This window comes from Coturnix japonica, chromosome 3, assembly GCF_054131305.1.
Source record: "Coturnix japonica strain WE chromosome 3, WE-NBRP24, whole genome shotgun sequence".
NCBI lineage: Eukaryota > Metazoa > Chordata > Aves > Galliformes > Phasianidae > Coturnix > Coturnix japonica.
In genome coordinates, this window is record NC_140665.1 from 90964831 (window position 1) to 90986865 (window position 22035).

At 36.7% G+C, this 22035-nt stretch overlaps 1 protein-coding gene across 4 annotated transcripts in view; it reads left to right on the plus strand.

The window, feature by feature from the left end:
- ASAP2 (ArfGAP with SH3 domain, ankyrin repeat and PH domain 2) overlaps positions 1–22035 on the plus strand; it is a 77644-nt gene that overhangs the window by 45057 nt on the left and 10552 nt on the right. For 3 of the 4 annotated variants that reach the window (XM_085543945.1, XM_015859396.3, XM_015859399.3), the window contains 15 exons: positions 130–205; positions 704–790; positions 5758–5861; positions 5972–6041; positions 9697–9784; positions 10819–10867; positions 10976–11142; positions 12777–12910; positions 13548–13642; positions 15116–15305; positions 15439–15524; positions 15710–15825; positions 16276–16343; positions 17068–17181; positions 20093–20348. In XM_085543945.1, the coding sequence (XP_085400071.1) occupies positions 130–205; positions 704–790; positions 5758–5861; positions 5972–6041; positions 9697–9784; positions 10819–10867; positions 10976–11142; positions 12777–12910; positions 13548–13642; positions 15116–15305; positions 15439–15524; positions 15710–15825; positions 16276–16343; positions 17068–17181; positions 20093–20348 (1700 nt within the window). Of the gene's footprint in view, positions 1–129; positions 206–703; positions 791–2069; positions 2192–5757; positions 5862–5971; positions 6042–9696; positions 9785–10818; positions 10868–10975; positions 11143–12776; positions 12911–13547; positions 13643–15115; positions 15306–15438; positions 15525–15709; positions 15826–16275; positions 16344–17067; positions 17182–20092; positions 20349–22035 lie in introns of those variants that run through there. The other variant, XM_085543946.1, reaches the window with a different exon arrangement.

Consider the following 22035-nt stretch of genomic DNA (forward strand, 5'->3'; position numbering starts at 1 on the left):
GGGAAATGTTTGAAGTTTTCAAGTTCTTGGCTTTGCGTAATAATTTACATGCTTTCCTTTGGGCAACTTTTTAAACAGAAAGCACAAAGTGAAGTTTAGTAAGTCTACTTTTTGTTTTTCATTTTCAAGTTTCTTTCAGGATGGATTAAAAGCAGTTGAAAGTCTCAAGCCTTCGATTGAGACACTCTCAACAGATCTTTATACGGTGAGTTGGCATCCTTTCACATTTGTGTTGTAAACTGAGTTTTCTACAAGTAGAACTGTGAATGTTGTTGTTCAAGTTGGTTCTGTGGCTTAATAGTGTTTTAAGGTTTTGGGTAGATTTTTGAGTAGAATTTTGTTTTAATATTTTGTTCAGGTGCCTTAGTTTCAGTTCCGGACCCCCCTATGTAAAATGTTAGGGGAACAGCCCTTACTCTACAGTGTTTACTGACTGAGTGAAAAACAACATATGGTTTCAAATTGAGCACAAGGAAACAGGAACAAAGTGAGACAATGTCAGAGTCTTAACCTGGTAACGTCCTAGCCATTATCTAGTTTTCTAGAGATAAAAAGGAAAATAAACTGATTGCTGTGTCTTTTCATGTTTTTATTCTTGCTGAACACTCCTCAGAAAACTGGATGAATTAAGTAGCAAGTTCAGAAGAACTGTTGACAAGAAAATGATAATGTTATTTTTAACCTGTGTTTTTCTTCTTTCAAGATAAAACAAGCACAGGATGAAGAAAGAAGACAATTAACACAGCTCAGAGATATTTTAAAATCTGCACTCCAGGTTGATCAGAAAGAGGTGAGCATTTAAGGTGATTTAACGTTTCAATGCCCATTGTGTACTTCCAATTTTATGTTAGTATTTGAAATTGAATTACATTAACTTTCATCAGCTGTATAATTTCTTGTGTTTATTCATCTTTCTATTTGACAAAAATATTTTTAAGAGGTTCTCACTTAAAATATATTTATGATGCACAGTTAATATAATCTTATCACACTGAAGTATTCCATATAAAGATTATGCATAAAGATGATGTAGAACTACAAATCCCAGAACGCTCCTGCTTCCATCTGCAACAATGACAGTGAAGTTGACTGTTCTGCTGCAAAATGCCAGAGGCATTTTTTGAATTTCAGTTGAGATTGCTGTTAGATTTGAAGCATGCTGGAGTAATTTTATTTGGCAAGTTCAGATCTGGAAGCAAGCATCTTTTGCATAATCTAATCCTTAACACTGGTTCTACTTTTGTTTTAGATTGCTAATGCTTCCTCTTCATGTAAATAAAAGCCAGCCAGCTCCCTTTGTGTTACTGTTGGGTCACCAGTAAGGGATGAATGAACTCCTCTCCTTTCAGATTGTCTTTCTGAGAGGGTTTAGTATGAAATAATTCAGTCTGTAGACCTCAGACTTCCTTCATCTGTTGTCTCAGTCTTGCTTTTATCTTTCCACAAAGTGTGTGCTGGCTCCTAGCTGTAACAGGTGGCAGCCAGATGACTTGTTGAGAGGCATTAAATGCTTTTCACTTTGAGGTGCTGTTAGTTTTTGGTAACTACCACTCTGTGCAAAGTCCTGTTCAGTTTTACTTTCTTAGATCCTGCCTGCCATTCAGAGTTCACTGAGGTACGTATTTGCTAAAAACTTTCTAATTTGAGCTCTGTCTGGTGAAAGACTAGTGATCCTAACAGACATGATGGATCTGCCATTGGCTGCCTACTCTCATTAAGGACTCTTTGCTATTTAGGCATGCATTATATATAATATCTCCTATTCTGTTTGGGTCTTTGTTCGAGAGAGATAAGAAAAGCAGCTGGATTTCATGATTGCTGGGGATGTCACCCCCCTGCATTTACCTGTTTATCAATGATATTAACATATAAAGAAGATGTGGTAAGAACACCACAAATATTGAACTGTTTTTGTTGCACTTGGAAACAGACGTGTTGAAAGTGCTTTATGCTATAATAGTTATATATTAATTCTGCAAAATTAGATAATATGTTCAGAGCATGAAAAGTAATGCACATATTAATGTTGTTTGAAAAGATCAATTAATCAGTGGGGTTCCAGACAATCCTACTGTAATCTACCGTACAGTCCACTAGTATTATTCTTGTTGCACTGTAATTTCCTTTACTATAACTGATTTCTTTTTCCTTCCTGAAATGCATTTACATTTTGTGACCGAAGTCTAGGAGAGTAAGTGATACTATGTCTTAATGAAAATTGTTGGCATGCTTTCCATTCAGATTCCAAGAAACTGGATTTTTCCTCTGAGCTTTTTTTTGTTGGTATGGGAAGGGTGGTTCTTTTCTTTTTACTCTTCTGTTTGTTGTATTACCAAAAAAAGAAAAAGGAAAAAAAAAGAATTCAGATTGTTCTCGGGAAAGAAAATTACTGCAGGATAAATTGGTAATTTCCTATTCACTTTCTGTGGGGAGTTAAATCCAGTTGCTTGATTTGATGTTCTTGCAAGATATTAAAGACACATGTATTCTTAATTAAAATGGCCTTAATGTATAAAACAATAGAATATTGCTGAATGCTTCTGCTTAAGAAAACAAAACACAACTAATGTGTGAATATTCATAGTGAACTTTTTTTGTTGCGTATGAATACGTTGTTTCCTCCTGCACAGAACTTTTTCAGGCCTGATTTGTACTGAAACACCTTTTTAAGAGGTCACTGTGTGTCCATGTTGGTTACTTATATGTTGTTTGTCTTTATTTTTTTAATTTTTCCAAACTCTAGATCTCCTACAAGCATCAAGGTCAGCCTTAGAGTAGTATTGCCTTCACTTCTGTCATTCCTGCATCCTCTGTGATTGTTAAGGCCTTACCTACAAGCTTAAGCTAAAGCAGGACATTTGGGTTGTTGGACCCATGGGAGTGTCCTGTTCTGCTAGTGCATAACTCCAAACAGTTAGCATTGAAGGTAACTTCAAGGCAGTGTTCTACCTTCTACCACTTCCTGCAGGGACAGAGCATCCACAGCTTCTCTGAGCCCTTCCCAGCACCTCCACACTCTCTCTGTAAAGAACTTCCTCCTGACATCCAATCTAAACCTTCCCTCCTCGAGCTTAAAACCATTCCCCCTTGTCCTATCATTGTCTACGCTTGTAAAAAGTTAATTCTCTTCCTGTTTACAATCCGCTTTCAAATACTGGAAGGTCTCCCCACAGCCTTCTCCAGGCTCAACAGGCCCAGCTCCTTCAGCTGCTCTTTGTAGGAGAGGTGCTCCAGCCCTCTGTTCATCTTCATGGCCCTCCTCTGAACCCTCTCCAACAGCTACGTGTCTTTCCTGTATGGGGGAGCCCTAGAATTGGATGCAGTACTTCATATTGGGGCCCAGTAGTCAGAGATAATCCTTACAGAGTACTGCTGTCACATTCATTTAATTTTCAGTTGTGTTATTAAGCTTTAGTTAGAAATCTTTTAAGATTTTGAAAAATCATTTTGAACCTGTTTGTTGTCAGAGAAGTGATTCACTATAAACATGCTGCAGTGAAATGACTCGCCTTTTTTTGTACACCTGTCTGCCTTTCAAAGCTGATAAAGTGAACAAAGTTCAGCTACTTTAGCTTGTGTATTTCAATCTCCTGATCTTAGTACATTCAAGAGATATTTAAAACAGCAATACTCTGCTCTAGTTCTAATGTCCTACAGCCTGCAGAGCTGTTTCCCCTTATAGGTCATGTGCATTGCTCCTGCTTCTCCGATGAGGCTATTGGGTTTGCTGTCTGTGATTTGTTCTCCAGTTACGTGGAACATACAAATCAGGGGGGAAAAAAAGGGTGATCCTTTGGGGAGCCCACAGATGGGAAAGGCATGATGACATTGCCCGGAAGGATGTTAATTGTGATGGAGATCAGTTGCATGGCATAATGTCTTTCAGGAGCTAGACCAGAATTGTGAACTTGCATGTCCAGAAAGCCATCATCTGGAAATCACATAGCACACCATTAATTTGGTCACTGTCTAAACCAGGGATTTAAAATTGGAAATCTTTTACTCTTATCCTTAACCACCTATCATGAAATAACACTGAATTTTTAAAGATCCTGTTCATAGAAATGAATGTGTGGAAATACACGTCATCTACAGCAGCTTCCTCTCTAGTTGAAATAAGGCAGGAAGCTTGTATCATTGGTCTGCTAGTTCGGCCAAACATAGCAACTGAGAGTAAACAACAGCTGATGGGAGGTAGCTGAAATGCAGAAAATGTTCCACAAAAAGGAGCAGTATGATCTTAAGTGATGGGAATTCTACTCAGGGCAGGTGTTGGAGGTCATCTGAAATCTCTGTGTAATTGAGGATGTGGAGAACTGAAATTAATTTCCTGTAAGGCTTCTAATCTGCTTGGGAATGGAGTTCTTTTACTGAAGCAACACAATAATGGGAGGCAGAGATTAAGGCATTGGTGGGATATAATAGGCTTCAGAAGTCAGTAAATGTACGTGTGCAGTGCTTCTTAATCAGTGATGAGAATTCTTTTCAAATGTTTTCATGTTTGGCAGCTGGAGTGCAAAACCAAATAATTCTGTATAAGCAGATTGAGGAAGGATGATAAACATACTGACTTAAATCTGAAGGGGTGCTTTGTCAGTCATGGTCGTTTAAAGTTGTGGTTTTGCAATACCTTTAAAAGCTTCATATGCATGTCATTGCTACCTGATACAGCTTCCTACAGTGCTAGCCATGAGACAGGGACATGGGCACAGGCTGCTTCTGCCAAAAAAGAACATCAGGACTCTGCTGCCTTCAGTTCAGCCTGTGGTTCTCAGCACCACTGACCTCCAGGATGGCATTCAGGATGAGCTGGCATCTTGCAGTCAGGAGCTATGGAGTTAGGCTGGAAGCATCCTGAATGGGGCTAGGTAGTGGCTCTGTCCCTGCCATGTTTCTTGACCTGTGTTGCTATTACTGTTGAGAAGGAACTTAGCTTTATTTGGGCTTTTTTCCACTACTTATATCCGGAGATAGCTCTTAGGCTAAGGAAGTCCACAAAGCTAATGGTAATTACAGAGAAATAATGTTTTCAATGCATGCTTGTACAGTCTGGATACCCAAACTAGCATATCTTGTGACCATACTCCTTGTGTATCTGAGACATACTATCTCATCTTTTTACAAAAGGGGATTTTCATCAAGTTTGTGAGTTTGTTTCTTACTAGCTCCTATGGTTCTGTTTGTTTTAGCTCGTGTAGTTAATAAAGTGAGTAGCTTTCTTTGTGATTGTCTTATTTTTCTGGTTTATATTAGTCTTACAGAAAAAAAACGTTACCATTTTACCTACTAATTCCTGTATGCCTCCTGTGCTCTGTTTCTACTAAGTCTCTCTTGCTATTCAAAGAGAATAACTTGACTCAGTTCCCACAAGGAAAACCACCTCAAATTTATTTATGTGTTTTTATTTTTTACAATGAAAGAGCACATTAGGAATTGCAGGTAATGATAGTCTTTAGTGTTTATGAACTGCAGGGTTTGCAGAATTGGGAAGCCAATTGCTCTGGTTAAAAACATAAATAAAGGCACTAGCAAAGCTAAGTAAAAGCAATGGGGTTTTAGGAGTCATTACTAATACCTTTCAAAGTGTCTTCCTGTCCTCTGAAAAAGAAATTGTCTTTTTCTTCTCGTTGGAGGAAGTGTGTGCTTTATTTGGCCTGTCGGATTAGAGCAGAAGGGAAGGCTCTGAAACTCATTACCGAGATGGATATTTTGGTTGGAAATGGAATAGAATACAAATTACTGTTCTTTATATTTCAGGATTCTCAGATTCGTCAGAGTACAGCTTACAGTTTACATCAGCCTCAGGGAAACAAGGAACATGGCACTGAACGAAATGGGAGTCTGTACAAGAAAAGTGATGGGTAAGTACTGCTGGATTCTACTAGGGAAAAATATGTCTTAAAACCAAAGTAATGCAATAATATATTAAAAATTAAGATTTTTTTTTCTTTTTTACCCCTCTCTGAACCAGAATCAGAAAAGTGTGGCAGAAAAGGAAGTGCTCAGTTAAAAATGGTTTTCTTACAATTTCCCATGGTACAGTAAGTATTTGTTTACAGTATTTTATGTACATGGTTGCTAATACAAAAAGACAAATATGCTGTCTATATTTATAATCTGGAGTTAGCTACATTCCTGATGCAGTGTTTGGAATACGATGGATACATTTTTTAAGGCAGTGTTTCAGAAATATATCAAGACATACGCAGTATCTAAAAATACAACTGTTTTAATGCTAATAACTGCTAATGGAAAAAAAATGTTTTTAAGCACTGATTTTATTCTTGTAAACTGTTCAGATTTTACCAGACTACCTAAAAATTTTAACTTCTGTATATGGAAGGTTGGGTGTTAGCTGCCTTCTATGTATAGGTAAAACAACTTTTATGTGTACAAGACAAACTGAAAGAATGCTAGATCTCTCCCTCAAATTTGCTGCGGTGTGATGATCTGTTTTAAAGGTAACTTTCTCGGAGAGTAACTACTGGAGAAAAGTAACTTTGAAGCCAAAGTCTACCAGAAAGATGAAAGAAAGTGTGTTAGAGGCTTCTCTTTTTTTGCTACCTATATTTACAGCATAGTAGCTTTTAATACTTTATACTTAAAGCTTTAAACTTCATGCTTTCCTACTTTCTTACTTTTACATTTGGCTTTGAACTCAGTTATTTTCCCTTTTCCTTTCTCTTTTTAGCTTGCTTTCTTGAAACTTAAGTTTCTTAGGGCAAAAATAAGCTCGGTAGCAGTATTTCCCATTCTTTGTCCCTTAAACAGTCCTGTTTCTTGATCCTCTTGTGAACCCTTCGGCTCTTTATCTTGTTATGCCTGTTGCTATGGCTACAAGTTGACCCTGGCAGCAAAAATGAATCAATCCCTCATTTGTGCATCTAACACAAGCTGTTGCTTTTTGAATTGACAACCAGGAGCTAGGGAGTGCAGAAGACTTTGGAACTGTCCACTCTGTTTGACTGTGTCCTCGTTAGAGTAAGATCTGTCAGTGTTTCTCTACTAATATCTCTGTGACATGTCAGTGGACTTATTGAATGTGCTATAATGGCAACAGCGGGAGCTGACTTGGGGCAGCTTGGAGATAGCAGAGGCTACAAAATCTACTTGTAGACCAGCATGTTAAAACTTTTAAGTAAACTTACTGAGTTCTACCAAGACACTGATTCTTTTTATGAGCTGTCTACCAGATGGTCATACGCTTTCAGAATTATTTGTTCCCACTGAAATCCGTGCAGCTGTAGCTGGAAATCACTTAAATTAGGCACTTAAAAGTGGGTTTAGCAGTGTAGGTTTCACAAGTGTGGTTTTGATTTTCTTTTAATAAAAAAAATTAGAAGAGTATCTTCTCATTTTAAAATCACTTCTGTTTTTCCTTATTTGCTGTGTTTCTCCATATGCATTGGTGGCAGCTCTGCCCTTATCTCTTTCTAGCTGTTCATCAAAATGAACCATTTCTCAGAAATTCAGTAGTCAGTTTTGTTTACTGCATTAAATAGAAATGTGTAAGTAATATTTTCTTAATGGGCTTCTCCTCTTTGGTCTTGTAGTTTCCCTTTTTTTTTGGTTTAGTTTCTACAATAGCTATCTTCAGGCAGTTCCAAGTGCTGTATTCTCATCTAAATTTACCTGCCAAGTAAGTGGTCTGCTGTTATGGATGGGGAGAATATGATTTCTTCTAACCTAGCTATAATGCTGACCATGTCTGCATCAGTGTATGTGCAGGACCTAGATTTTTGGGCACCTTAAAACTTCAAAGAAATTAGCATTCACAGAGCAATCTGCAGGATTGGCTGAAAAATAGGCATTGCTCCTTAGCAACTGGAATGTTTTTTTTACATCTGCTTGACTGCAATTTAACCTACATATACAAATAAAGCAATAATAGAGGATGATTGAACAATATAAACAGGAATCCACAAATGGCTTTAGGGTTAAGAAGCACAAAGATAGAAACTTGAAGGTTAATGGAATCATGGTTTGGGTTGGAAGGGTCCCCAGAGATCATCAAGTTCACCCTCCTGCCACAAGCAGGGCTGCCAGCCACTGGATCAAGTACTAGGTCAGATTGCCACTGCCCCATCCAAACTAACCTTGAACACCTCCATGGACAGGGCATCCACAACCTCCCTGTGCCAGCACCTCACCTCTATCTCAGTAAAAAAAAAACTTGCACTCAAAGTTTCCTCAAAGACAGGTTGAGTTTCAGGAGCGTAAATGATATTTGCTTCTGTTCTGCAAATGGAGGACTATGGGAGTTTTACTGTCAAGGAATTTTGTTACAGTTTTGGCACTGGACATGAAATACATTAGAAGTGGATACACTGGAAACCTTATTTGAATATAATCCCAAAAATGAGCTCAAAGTGGCATTTTGAAAATGCATTCTCACATACTTCTAGTTTGAAAGATCTCTTGTTGTTCATAGGCTAAAATAATGAAATCTGTTTGTTCTTTTGCAACAAAAAGGAATGGCTGTAATTTGAAAAGCTGTTCACTAGGCAGAGAATACAATGTGGTTCTCAATTAGTTGTCATTTTAGTGCTTCCAAAACCTTTCCTGGGTACAATTTGGTTGACATTGCCCAGCTAGTGACCTGGAGGCTTGTTGTTTCAAATCATTCATGACTTGATGTTATGTTTGGTGGCTGTGTTGGGCAAAGCATGAGCTTGCTCGTTTTCAAGGAGGCTATAACATATTTTTTTCCTTAAACAAGAGAAAATGCATTGTAGTTTCCCTTCTGTTCCACCAAGGTTTTGATCTGACACTGACCTTCAGATAGAATTCTGTTGTTTTCCATTTTTGGCCAGCTACAACATTTTATTGTATTGTTTCAGGGGTTCTTCAGACTTGTTCTTCATTTCTTTTTTGAATTAAATATTTCCATCAATAAATGTGGGAGATATTAATACGATCTACATCTCTTATGATTGATTGCAAGTCAGTAACGTTACGTGATAGTTCAGCTTCATTTGATAGTAATTCTTGTTCTTAGGCAATTACATCTTGCTTTAGCAACTTGATATGTTCAAAAGATTAGAACAAAACAGTAAGCATGGTAATGTATTTCTGTGTACTTCTGTCTTTACAGTAGTAATTTGTTAACTCTTAATTCACCAAGCCAACCTTTAAAATAGCTGTATAGGTCCTACAGTGGTGGGTTAAGGGAAAGAAGAGTTGCTTGTTGCTAAACTTTTGTGTGCAGGCTTCTTAGTTTCCTTCAGTGTGGAAGGCTGGGTGCAGTGAACCATCTGCTGAGAGTCTTTCTTCATTGGTTATTGAAAATGTAGATTAATTAACTTTTTAAAACTAAATGTCTTAATGTTAGAAGCTTAAACTAAAGTAAAATGAATCTATCTCTATGTTAAACCTGATGGTTTGAGATAAGTGATACTGGTTAGGTAATCAAGACTATCAAAGGATAAGTAAAACAATATTTGCCCCTCCCCTCTTAGAAAATGCTAGTGTTTATCCAGTTATCAGTGAACTAAATGGCCAAAAGGACGAAAATGTGATTTACAAACCCATTATTCAAGAGAAAACATAATTCAAAACCTGGGTACCTTAAGAACTGAAGCAGCAATAATTCGTCGAGTCTTTCTGGCACACTGGATATTATCCTATGTTTTTGGACTGCAGGGCTCAGTCAGCTTTAATATACTAAAACTTATATCTTGTTTTATCTTCAAACAGGCTAACCGACCTCCAGCAAAGCTCAATCTGTTAACCTGCCAAGTGAAAACAAACCCAGAGGAGAAAAAATGTTTTGACCTCATATCACGTAGGTTTGTTGTTTAGGTTTTTTTACTTGCAGTTAATACTAATGGATTGTGCATTGTTTCTGAAGATGTTTCAACACTAAAATAAAATGCTAAAGAATGCTAAAATAGATTACAATAAAGGAAGGGCTTTATAAAGTGCCCTTCTTAGGACAGTTTACCATTTCACCCTTGTAGCATAATGCAAGTTAACTGCACCTGTGTCTTTGGAAAGCTGCTTGTTTTTAGATCTCTGCTTATTCCTTTGTTCCGTATCATTTTGTGCCCCTTACCAAGAGTGTCAGTACTTTTACTTCGACATTACCCTTCTCATGTCCTTTCGTGCTCCTCCACACTCCCCCCTACATTTTTTGAACCTTAGGAATAAAATATCTTTCTGTCAGTAGTTCTACCTCATCAACTATTCTGATTTTAAAGCCAACCACACCACTGAGCTGTGTTGTCATTTCTTTCTTAAAATGTAAAATGTATTGTGCATTTTTACTTAATTTTACAGTATGATGCCAGTGCTTAAGACTATAAAGTAGTAGTAAATAGAACTTTTTGTATTATTGAATTGAAAAAGCTTAGGACTTATCTTGATTGTATCTTTATCCTGAATTCTGTCTTTGTTTCTGACGAGTTTGATTTGTCCGTGTTGATTATTTGGAATGTTGAAATCCTTCTTAGGTACATTGATGAACTCAAATATGGAGTCTGTATTCTAGATGCACTCCCCCTTGCACCCAACAAAACTTCAGACTTATGATTACTGAGGACATATCTAGAATATGGAAACGTTCCCCAGCTGCTTGTATAGGAAAAGCTCAGCACTTGAAGGCAGGTTTCTGGTTAAAGAGAAACAAATCATCATGTGTAAACATAGATGAGCTAACTGTACTGTGCCCAGTGTGAGTGAAACGTGATGAATGGACTTTTGGCCTGTCAGCACTCCAGGGATGAGACAATAGAGTCAAGCATAATAAATTCTAGATTTTTTTGAGAGATTTCTGCAAAAACAGTTTTGTAATCAGTATGTGAAATATTTGTTACGCAGATGACAGGACATACCACTTCCAAGCAGAAGATGAACAGGAATGTCAAATGTGAGTTACTTCTAATTTTAGCTCTTGATATTTGTGTCCAGCTGAGACATTACCTTGAACTTCAGAAGTACTGAAAGATTTAATAGCAAAATATTCCTGCCATTTTAGATGGACATCTGTTCTACAAAACAGCAAAGAGGAAGCTTTAAATAACGCATTCAAGGGAGATGATAACACAGGAGAAAATAATATTGTCCAGGAACTGACAAAAGAAATTATATCAGAAGTCCAAAGGATGACTGGAAATGATGTGTGTTGTGACTGTGGAGCACAAGGTGATTCAGTTAAGCATATTTCTAATTCATAAAACTGCTGTGTATCGTGAGAGTGATATTTGACACTTTTACTGCTTATCTTGCAAAGATTATACATGGTGTAGAATATGCTAATAATTTAATTACACTGTTTTAATAAGATTGATTTGTTAAATGCATTATATGCATATTTTAAGTGGGAGGAAATAACTACTGGAAAAGTAGCCTTTATGTGATGCGTTTTGATAATTGTACCCGTTGCTTATATAAATCAATTGAACTTACCTTATTAGCTCACAGCTTACATAAGGTAAACGGGCAAATCTGGAAAGCAGAAAGATACTTGAATTGTTCTCCTAATATACCACGATTCTCCTTTTTCTGTTTGAAAGTGAGCCAGGAGATTGGTCTAAGTCTTTATTTATTTGGAAGAGAATACACTTGCTGACTGCGGTTTGCAGCATTCACTTTTGTTGATCTATGATTTTCTGCTTTTATGCTTTTTAAATTCCTGCTGTTTGCTGTGCTATTTTATGTTAGAGAGGCACTGCAGGACTTGGGCTTTTTGATTTGATGCTTTATCTGAAAACATCAGTTCTGAACCAGTCTGCATTTTTATAGATCAGTAACTTCCTGCGATAGATAAAGTGTAGAATTGTGAGAAGCGCCAATGCTGCTGTCTTTAAAGATGATTCTAAATATCTGCTATCACACCGTTAGCAAAGAAATTAATTTCAAGCAGCCTAATTCTCCAGAAGTTATTTCCTCAACTGGAAAATAATAGGATGTTTTAGCAGGAATGCAAAATAGCAGGAAAAAGGGCAAGGAAGGGTAATGAACGGTGAGTCTTACTGTCTTTGAAATAGTTGTGTGACAGTGCATTGTAGTGTGGTACTGTATGTATGCTTCTTCATTACTGCTGTTTCACATGGTCTAAAACTTACTTGAAAAAAAGAGAAAAACTCTAGGCATTGTTACTTTAGTTTTCATTGTACCTAAAGTGACCTGTTTGAGAATGCAATGCCACTATAAATATCTGAGGTGTTGGGGGCAAAGTGGTGAGGCCAGACTCTTTTCAGCAGTGTGTGGAGGCAGGACAAGGGAAAACAGACAGAAACTGGAGCATAGGAAGTTCTGCACGAATGTGCGCTAGAACTTCTTTACGATGAGGGTGACTGAGCACTGGAACAGGCTGCCCAGTTCCAGGGTAGTGGAGTCTCCTCTGGAGATATTCAAGACCTGCCTGGACACCTACCTGTGTGACCTGGTGTAGGGAACCTGCTTTGGCAGGGGGGTTGGTCTCGATGATCTCTAGATCAATTCTATGATTCTGTGATTACATTGATGTATTGTAAAAGAATGGTGTTTCAAGAATTGTAATTACTGGAAACAGTGTGGAAAATGACAGCTAGACTATCTCAGCAGCTTTCTTTACAAACACAAAAGTGTAAGAAATGTGTTTTCACTGCTTGCTCCATAAAAAATCCTGGCTTATGATTCCCAGTAGAGAAGATGAAAAAGCAGAAGTACTGGAATCTGATAATTTATGTACGATCATCTTATTTGTTCCAGAATGTCATTACTGTATTTTGTATTTTCTAGAATGAAGACTTCCCCATAAATGATTTTAATTCTGTGTGTACTTTTTGTTTCAGATCCTACCTGGCTTTCAACAAATTTGGGAATTCTAACTTGCATTGAATGCTCAGGAATCCATAGAGAACTTGGTGTTCACTATTCCAGAATGCAATCACTTACATTAGATGTGCTTGGAACCTCTGAACTTTTGGTAATTAAATTGCTTTTATTGACTTAGGTAGTACTAAAAATACTTCTAACCCAAGTATGTTTTTGTCTCTTACTATATTGTTCCAATCTTGAAAATCATCTCTGGTAGCCCTAAGAAGGCTTAGTTCCCAAGATTAGAGGAACCTCATGGAATATGTTGTCATTCTGTAAACTTTGCCTGATGTTAGAATTCGAATTAATAAAGGCTTGATATTTTTATTTCCAAGTCTTTTTACTCTTGGTTGCTCTTCAAACAGCTGTTTGACATATAAATATATATATGTCTCTGAGATTAAATATTGAAAGAGTCTGCAAATACTTAGCTCATTAAAATTGTAAAGATGCTGAATAATTAATCATCAAAGGAAAAAATATATATATTTGGCTTTGGTACACAGAGAGGTCACCACTGTCAGCTGCTCTTTCAGTTTGTTTCTCTGTTAAATCCCAGTTGAAAACAGCTGTCCAATAAGTTACCATAATTGGTTCTTGATCACTGATATAGTAGCAGAAATAGAACTGAGAAACTAAAAGTCCTGGCTCCCATTCTCCCTTGTCCTCCCCTTAGTATGTGCATGACCAGTGACTGAACGTATATCTTATGTGAATTGTGGATGTTTGTTTTTGTTTTTTACCAGCTTGCAAAGAATATTGGGAATGCTGGTTTTAATGAAATTATGGAATGCTGTCTGCCAGCTGATGAGACGGTCAAACCTAATCCAAGCAGTGATATGTAAGTAAAGGGCTACTTACTGGAAAAAAGGCAGGCATGTTATTTGAGTTTGTAATGACGTGTCTCATTATGGTTTGTGCCAACAAGCCATGGAAGATGTGTGATATCTTAAATTTATAATAGTGGAGTAAGCTTTTTTTTTTCTTGGTGTTTTACTTACCTGTTTTATTGAATTTTATGCTCTTGTAACTTCCATAATAGAATTCTATTGCCAGCTCTCTAAGTCGTGAATTGGGGAACAGGAACAATTGAAGATTACCCATTAAGGAATTTTAAAGACACGCAAGTACACAAAGATCTGAATTTAAACCAAAACTACTTTGTGCTTTTTAAACACAAAATAGAAATGAGAATAAAGTGAGCATTTTACCTGACAGGTACTGAACATCTGTTTTGTAGAGACTCTGCGTATGACTTCAGTCCATAACTGTATGGAATAAAGAGAGAACATTTAATTGAATTCCTCGAAAACACTGAACTGTGATGGCAGAGACACAGCAAGGACAGCTGCCAACTTGGCTGTATAGGAGAGCTGGTGAACAATGCAGAAACAAACCCAGAAGAGCCAACTTTGGATAACGCTGATTTTATGTTATCCAGACTTCCACCATTCTGACATAGCCAGAGTAAAACTCTACAGTTAAAATAATTTTGACTACTTCTATCAATAATTTTAAAAAGTAAATAGTAGTAATTAGAATTGCTCTCACTGAATGCTAGATCACTAGCATAGAATACTTTAAAAAACATACCTGGAAAGAGGCACTTTTTAAAATAAAGAAGGAACACAATTCTATTCTTGAGGATCAAAAGCTGTCCATTGATTCAAGCTGTTGTTCATCAATATATTTTTTTTTTCCTTTTGCTCAGTATTGTAATATTGTAGATGATAAATTTGGGCATTGTTTAATGCCTTCTGAGCAATATTATGTGCATCCCAAAGGCTGATAAGGAGTTACACTTATGAGAGTCATGCCAGGTCTCATCTTACTGTGATGGGAAGAAAAATTGTCATTTTTTTAGTTCTATACTAACAGCAAAAGTGGTAATTGTAATTCATATTCTGATTCAGATACCCTAAGTGGTAGTTTTCACCTCAGTGAAACTGAAAACTCTGCTACATTCTCCCTGTCTGCTGTAGCTGTGGTGAACAGTTGCTTTACAGATCATAGTCACTGCAGAGAACATAGATTCAAGGAAAACATCAAACTGGAATACTGTTGCTAACAAAACAGGTTTATGAAGCTTTGATTCAGAGGGGAAAGCTTCCAGTCTGTTTTGATATTGGCTATTTAATTAATCTTCTGTAGTTCCATTTCTTCCTGGAAGTATGAGATGCCGTGTCTTAGATGAATATTTTAAGAAGAAGAATGAGAAGTACAGGCTTTCTCAGATGTTATTTCAAATGACTTGCATGAATCTATGGAAGTTCGAAGTAAAGAAATATGACAGTAAAACTATATTCAATTTCAGGAATGCAAGAAAAGATTATATTACTGCCAAGTATATTGAGAGAAAATATGCAAGAAAAAAGCATGCTGACAATGCAGCTAAACTGCATGCTCTTTGTGAAGCTGTCAAATCAAGAGACATTCTTGGATTAGTTCAGGTGTATGCTGACGGTGTGGATCTCACAGAAAAAATTCCACTGGCCAATGGTCATGTAAGTGTGGCAATTTTTATTAGAGAAAAATGTTATTAAAAAGTGCAGTATGCTCTTATAAATTAAAAAGGATTCTGTTTTCCAGTGGAGATAAGATTTGTAATGCTGTTCTGCACGCTTATGTTATTCCTAGGAGCAAGATGAAACAGCACTTCACCTCGCTGTTAGATCAGTTGATAGAACGTCCCTCCATATAGTTGACTTTTTAGTGCAGAACAGGTAAGTATGTTGAAAATATTATAATGTTACTGATGCTGATTTTCTGTCAAGTAGTACTCTAAATGAATTTTGATATTTGCAGATGTAACTTTATTATTTAAAAATCCTGTAATGGTAAAGACTTATTGATACAGTGTAGGAAAATGATTTTAATCAGCTTTCGTTTCTTTCTCATACTCCAATAGTGGCAATCTAGACAAGCAGACATGTAAAGGTAGTACAGCCCTGCACTACTGCTGTCTGACTGACAACGTTGAGTGCCTCAAATTGCTGCTGAGAGGGAAAGCCTCCATTGAAATAGGTAAAAGGGTAATGTGTACCTCAACTTCGTATTTGTCACTGCTGCAAATAAGAAAAATGTGAGGGTGGAATACATGATTTTTCTCCTCAGTTGTTTTAACAGTTCTGAGAATGGTAATTATTGTTTGAAAAAAATCAATATTCATTTTATATTTCAAGTTTAAATTGACTTATGCATTACACTTGTTTTTAAACAAATCTCTGTAAGCAGAGACTTTCAACCAACATCTTGCCCTTTCATGGCCATCATGCCATATATGTGACACATAGACTTGCTACTGCTTATTGTGTTCACTGGGCTGCTATTACTTAGACCTACATACAAAGGAAAGAGATGAATTCTAGATTGTGTTGGTATAGTGCTTCACTGTTTGCTTGCAAGTATATCATGTCTTTAGCAATGGACAGTAATAATGACTCGTGTCGTCTTTCTTTTCTTGATATAACGCAGCTAATGAATCAGGAGAGACACCACTTGATATTGCTAAGCGCTTAAAACATACTCACTGTGAAGAATTGGTAAGTGTGGCATTTTTCCTCTTGTTTGTTGATTTATAAGCAGAATTATATCTGGATATTTAACTGCTTACAATTGAATATTCAACAAAAATTATCCAGAGTAGTTTTCTGCTTAGGAAAAACAATAAATTCATATACTTTTAAGAAGAAAATTATTTTTTTTCTTAGATTCTTTGGAAATGTTTTACTTATTGGGGCCAGAAGATGATTGAGATATTGGCGTCCCATCCACAAACATGTTGTCAGACAACCTGTTGAAATTGAACCAGTAAAATACCTTGTAAGGGTTAAGGCCATAGAAATGAATTTTGCTACCATCACTACATCTGTTAAGCATGGAAAACTGGTCAATAGGGTCAAGGTGCCATGATAAGTGAGACTGTTTCAAACCATCTGCCACTGCAGTTAATGTCTTTGACTTGCAGTTTCTAAGTTGAAACAAGTTGGTTGTGGTGTTTCTTGTCGAAAATTGGAAAGAGGGCCTGAGATGCAAAGACTGGTTGTTCTTGATCTCTTTGTGCTGTGCTTGGTCACAGCTTCATTGTTTGAACTTAGCCCATTGTGGTGACTTTCCAAATTAGTGAATTTTGTTTTTTAAAACAAAAGTGATATTTGTATTTGGAAGCCAGATTTCCTTCAATTTTTTATGTATTTTCAGTTATGGTGTTTTATAAGTAAGTTCTACACATGCCGTAAGTGTCAACAGTCATGTTTTATTCCTCAGCTAACTCAAGCACTGTCTGGAAGATTCAATTCTCATGTTCACGTAGAATATGAATGGCGATTACTCCATGAAGACCTTGATGAAAGCGATGATGATGTGGATGAAAAGTTACAGGTTTGCATCAGTACACTATTAATTTTCTGTTCGTGTATCTGTGTAAGTTGTTCTTAATGATCTCCATAGGACTTCATACTGTGGGAGTGGAGATACTGCAGAATGACATTCTGTACTGAAATGCAGTAGCTCAAATGTTAATTTTTTTAAATTACTATTTATCTTCTGTTTAATGTAAAATGCTTTTAAAAAAACAAATCTGGCTAATTGCAGTTGGGTCATTGGTCATTTTTTCTTCTTAATGGAGTGGATATACATCCAATATAGTTGTTATTTTTTTAATAGGTAAGAAATATGTAGGTCTTCTGATCTTGAAGCAGAAGTAACATGCTAAGAAAAGTGCCATTACAAAGAGATAGACCTTACAGTCCCTCCTCACTTTTGTGAAGCACCTCCACTGTTGGCTAGAATTTTGTCTTTAGTGGCACTAAACTTGTGCATTAAATTAAGCTTTTTCAGCAATAGCAAGACAGTGTCTGAATTCTGAATCTTCCTGTGAAAATGCCTTTTTTCTCCGTTTTCATACTTAAAGTTTCATGTATGGGGGTGGTGCTACTGGGTCACAGAATTGTGCAGAATGGCTGAGGCTGGAAGGGGCCTCTAGAGATACTCTGGTCCAACCCTGCTGCCTAAGTGGGGTCACCTAGAGGCTATTGCCCAGAATTATAACCAGATGGCTTTTGAAAATCTCCAAGGATAGTCACATTACAAGTATTCATATTACAAAGTATTACAACGCCATAGGAACTTGATTCCATTAAAAAAGAAAAACAACAACAGCAACAAAGCATTTTCCAGTTTCAGGATCAACTTAAAAGTATTTAAGCACCTAAACATACAGACAGTGCAAATTTTGATACCAGAGCAACTTTGAGAAATGGCTTGCCAAATAATTTGGAATGGTGCATAGGCTTCAAAATACAGCCTTGTGAAATGTACTCTATTTGAAGTATTATGTAGAAGTATTGAGCAGATGTTCTGTGTGTGTGCACAGAGTTCTTATTGCATGTGCTTTTCCTGCTTTGTTTGTAAGGTGCAAGAAATACACAGGAGCAAATACAATAGAGATGAGCAATATTTGCTGTTCTCTAGATGTTAGCACAACTGTTTTTCTGTTGGAAGTAGCTAAGAAAAGAATCCTTTATCCTATGGGTAATGAAATTCAGCTTATTTTCATCCTACAAGTTTCAGTATTCTGGTATAACTCCTGCAGAGTCCCTCGTCTAAGGCAGGATGTGAATGGCCAGTACTTCAACAATTAATTGCATAAAACCAGATCTTGTTTGTTGAGTTTTTTTATTTCAGAAGTCTTAAAACCTCACAGTCACAGATTCATTCTTCTTTTTTTTTTTTTTTTCCCTTTTCATAGGCTGTGTTTAAAAATAGGCCATCAGACTTCTGCAATGCTTTAATATTTTGGAAATGAATTTTGACATCAGCAGGTTTTCTCAAACAAAACTTTGACAAGATCATGTCAGCATAGGGTTCTTCTTCCATATCGTCTCCTTAGTGCTAGAGACCTATCACCTCTGACAGCTGACATAGCAAAGAAGTCAGAGTTAACAAAGAAGAGAAACCACCACATGCCCTCCCTTAAGATTTTTCTTGAGAATTTTGGTGTCTATGCAAGCATCTGTAATCTGGGGGCTGTTAAATCCAGACCTTGTGGTATATCCAAACATTTGGGTATTCCTTTATCTTATGTCACCACTCAGATGGTAATAGAAATAATAGTGACATTTTTGATAAAGCTGCTCAAAACTTTCTGTTGTGATTTTTTTTTCCTGCAGTAAAACCAAAGTACTTTACAACTGAGTGTCCTCTCTGGGACACTGAGCCCTCTAAATTGCTTTTATAAATTTCAATCAATTTTTTTCTTCACTTCCTTTATTGTTGCCGATTCCCTTCTGTGCCTGTGCTTTTTCTCTGGCCAGTCACTGAGTTCATAGAAAACTTGATTGCCTATACATGATATTGTCAATGAAAGTCTATTCTGCTCAAATGCATTTACTCTAAATAGTTATTTTAATTTTATGCAGTGCAGTTAAGTGTTTATCTGACACTGTTTCTAAAGTCATATTTAATTATGCTCTCTGAACTGTGGAATGTTGCGACCCACTCCTGCAATAGCATATGAATTTTTAACTCGAGCTGTTTTAATGATTTGATAACAATCATTATCATGCTTGCTGTTGAAACAGGAAAATTAATGTTGTGTGCATGGCAAACAGATGACTCGCTGCAGATCTCAAGGACAGCTAATTGGAGCTCATTTGATAATGTACATAGGTTGAGCGATATTCCATCCCCACTGCCAGTTAATTTCTGTAGCTTGGTGCTGTGTTATTAGTGAGCTATAAAGAGTTCATGAGAAGTCTGGGTAACTGATGTGTCGCAGCTTGAGCTACAGGTAGAATACTCAGATGCAGTTCTGTCCTTGAGATGAGTGTCATTGGTTTGGGATCTAACACCGCTGAACTTCATATGGGGATCCGATTCTTCGGTTGTTTCTATGTTTTTGAGAAATATTACATGATATTCTTATGCAGGAAAATTTGATCCATTCCGAATACCTGTATTCATTACTGTCTATAGCAATTTAGTTCTTATAGATCTTTCAAGGTCCCTTCCAATCCCTGACTTTCTCTGTTTTTCTGTGTATACACAGAATGCAGTATGATCATATAGGAGTATGCTACAAGAGGAAATGAAAGAATAACTTCTTGAAATGCAATTCACATTATTTTTTTTAATTAACATGCAGAAGGAAGGAGTGTACATTCCAGATCATGTATTAAGAAGCAACAAAATGCATTTTAGAAGCAATTTTTACTATCTTGATATTAGTAACTTTCTATTAATGAGTACAAATAATGCAGCATCAGTGAGCACTTCTGTTGTTGTATTAAAGCAACCCAGTCCTAATCGAAGAGAGGACAGGCCCGTCAGCTTCTATCAACTTGGATCAAATCAACTTCAGCCTAATGTAGCATCATTGGCAAGAGATGCAGCAAACATTGCTAAGGACAAGCAAAGGGGATTTATGCCAAGTATATTGCAGAATGAAACGTACGGAGCAATACTCAGTGGCAGTCCACCTCCCGTTCAGCCTACAGTACCTGTTACAAGCAGTGCACCTCCTCTACCTCCAAGGAATATTGGCAAAGGTACTAACACTGGAAAATATGTTAGATGACTGGGTTCGTGACTATTTCTTTCTTTCATTTTCAAGTTTTCTTTTACAGTTACTTTGCACAGGTAAGTATTGGAACAGTTCATTGATATCTTCACCTTGCATATTTGAAGTGAGTCTGCACAACTAATTCTGAGTTTGATTTTCTGTATAAGTGCAAGAAAGTACACAGTAGTATGTGAGAAAATGACACCAAGTAACTTCAATAAAATCAAACCTTTAATTAAAAGAAGGGCTACAGTCAAACTAGTTTGGCAAGTACATTTTGCTTAGAATCCATCTTTAGCAGAGTGAAAATTTATAGGTGCAATTTTCATAGTACTTGACTGCTATAGGAAATTGTTTGAATACATGGGAAAAGGAGAACGTATGCCAAACATGAGAGTTTTTAACGTTACAGAATCTTCTCTTAATAAATAAATGCTTCAAGGCTGATAAAATAAAATGGAACAAAGTATAGATTCATAATATGGAAAGATGGATAAATTATAGAACTGTTAGTTGCCTGAAAATGCAAGTGATCAGCAGAACAATATACATGAAATATACTGGCTTCATTTCAGTTCAGAAAGGATGGAAAATCTGCCATTAAAGCTGACACCTAAGCCTCATTCTTGTTCATGTATAATCTGTTTGGATATTGGAGAAGAGTAGTTAAGTTTGTGTAGGTTGTCTTTACAGTACACACTCAGTTGTATGTCACTGTTTTGGTGCAATTGACAGTTTGTCAGTGCTGTTTATTAATCCACAGTCTCTCATGGGTGCTAAACTTATGTAAAGTTAAACTTCAGAAAATGACTGTAAAAACTATATTTTCTAATAGATTCAAATTCCATAAGACAACATTAGGAGTGCAGAATGTTCTAGGCTTCTGAGTGACATCTGCGTTGGAAAGCACTGCACAGAGGTTAGAATACAGGGCTGAGATTGCAAATTGAACGTTTGTGTAATATGGAAACTCAGTTGTTCCACAGGAATGGCTGCATCATAAAAGGAGGATTAAAATGGATTGTTTTGTGAGAAAAAAGACTGAGAACAATAGAACAGCGTGGTTCTGTGCTACTTTGAGAGAGCAGTGTGAAACTAGAAGAAGTTTAGCTTTGCATACAACTTTGTTTCTTGTCCAAGGTGGAATTCCTTTCACCTGATATTTTTGCATGAAGTCTAAGCTTAATATCAGGTTGTTTTTTACTTGATGAAAAGGAAAAGGAACACGTCTCCCAGCAAACAGGAAAATCTCCCCAGTGTCGTCTTTTGGCTGTGAGGGAGTTTGCACTGTCCGTTTAACTGTTAGATACTATCCCTAAATTAGTTAATATAATTGGATAGTTAAAAAGACTCTTTTACCCTTTGATATTATTTTACCCATGGCAAAGCATACGGTTTTACCCAGTATTTGCCCTTGATTAAATGACACTTGAAATAGGGTCATTTTAATTGCATTCCCAGCCCCAGACTTGTTGGCACCAGTACAGTGCAACTCATGCCAAGAAAGCATGCTGCCTGGCTCAGAGAGACTATTAACTCATGTTCTTTACTCTAGCAGTGCATTAGCCTATTATTTTATATTCTTGGTTAAAAGCAATGATAGTATCGCCAGTCTTAGCTTCATGTCAGTAGCTGATACTGTTGTTATGCTTATGATGTATTGTTATCACTCC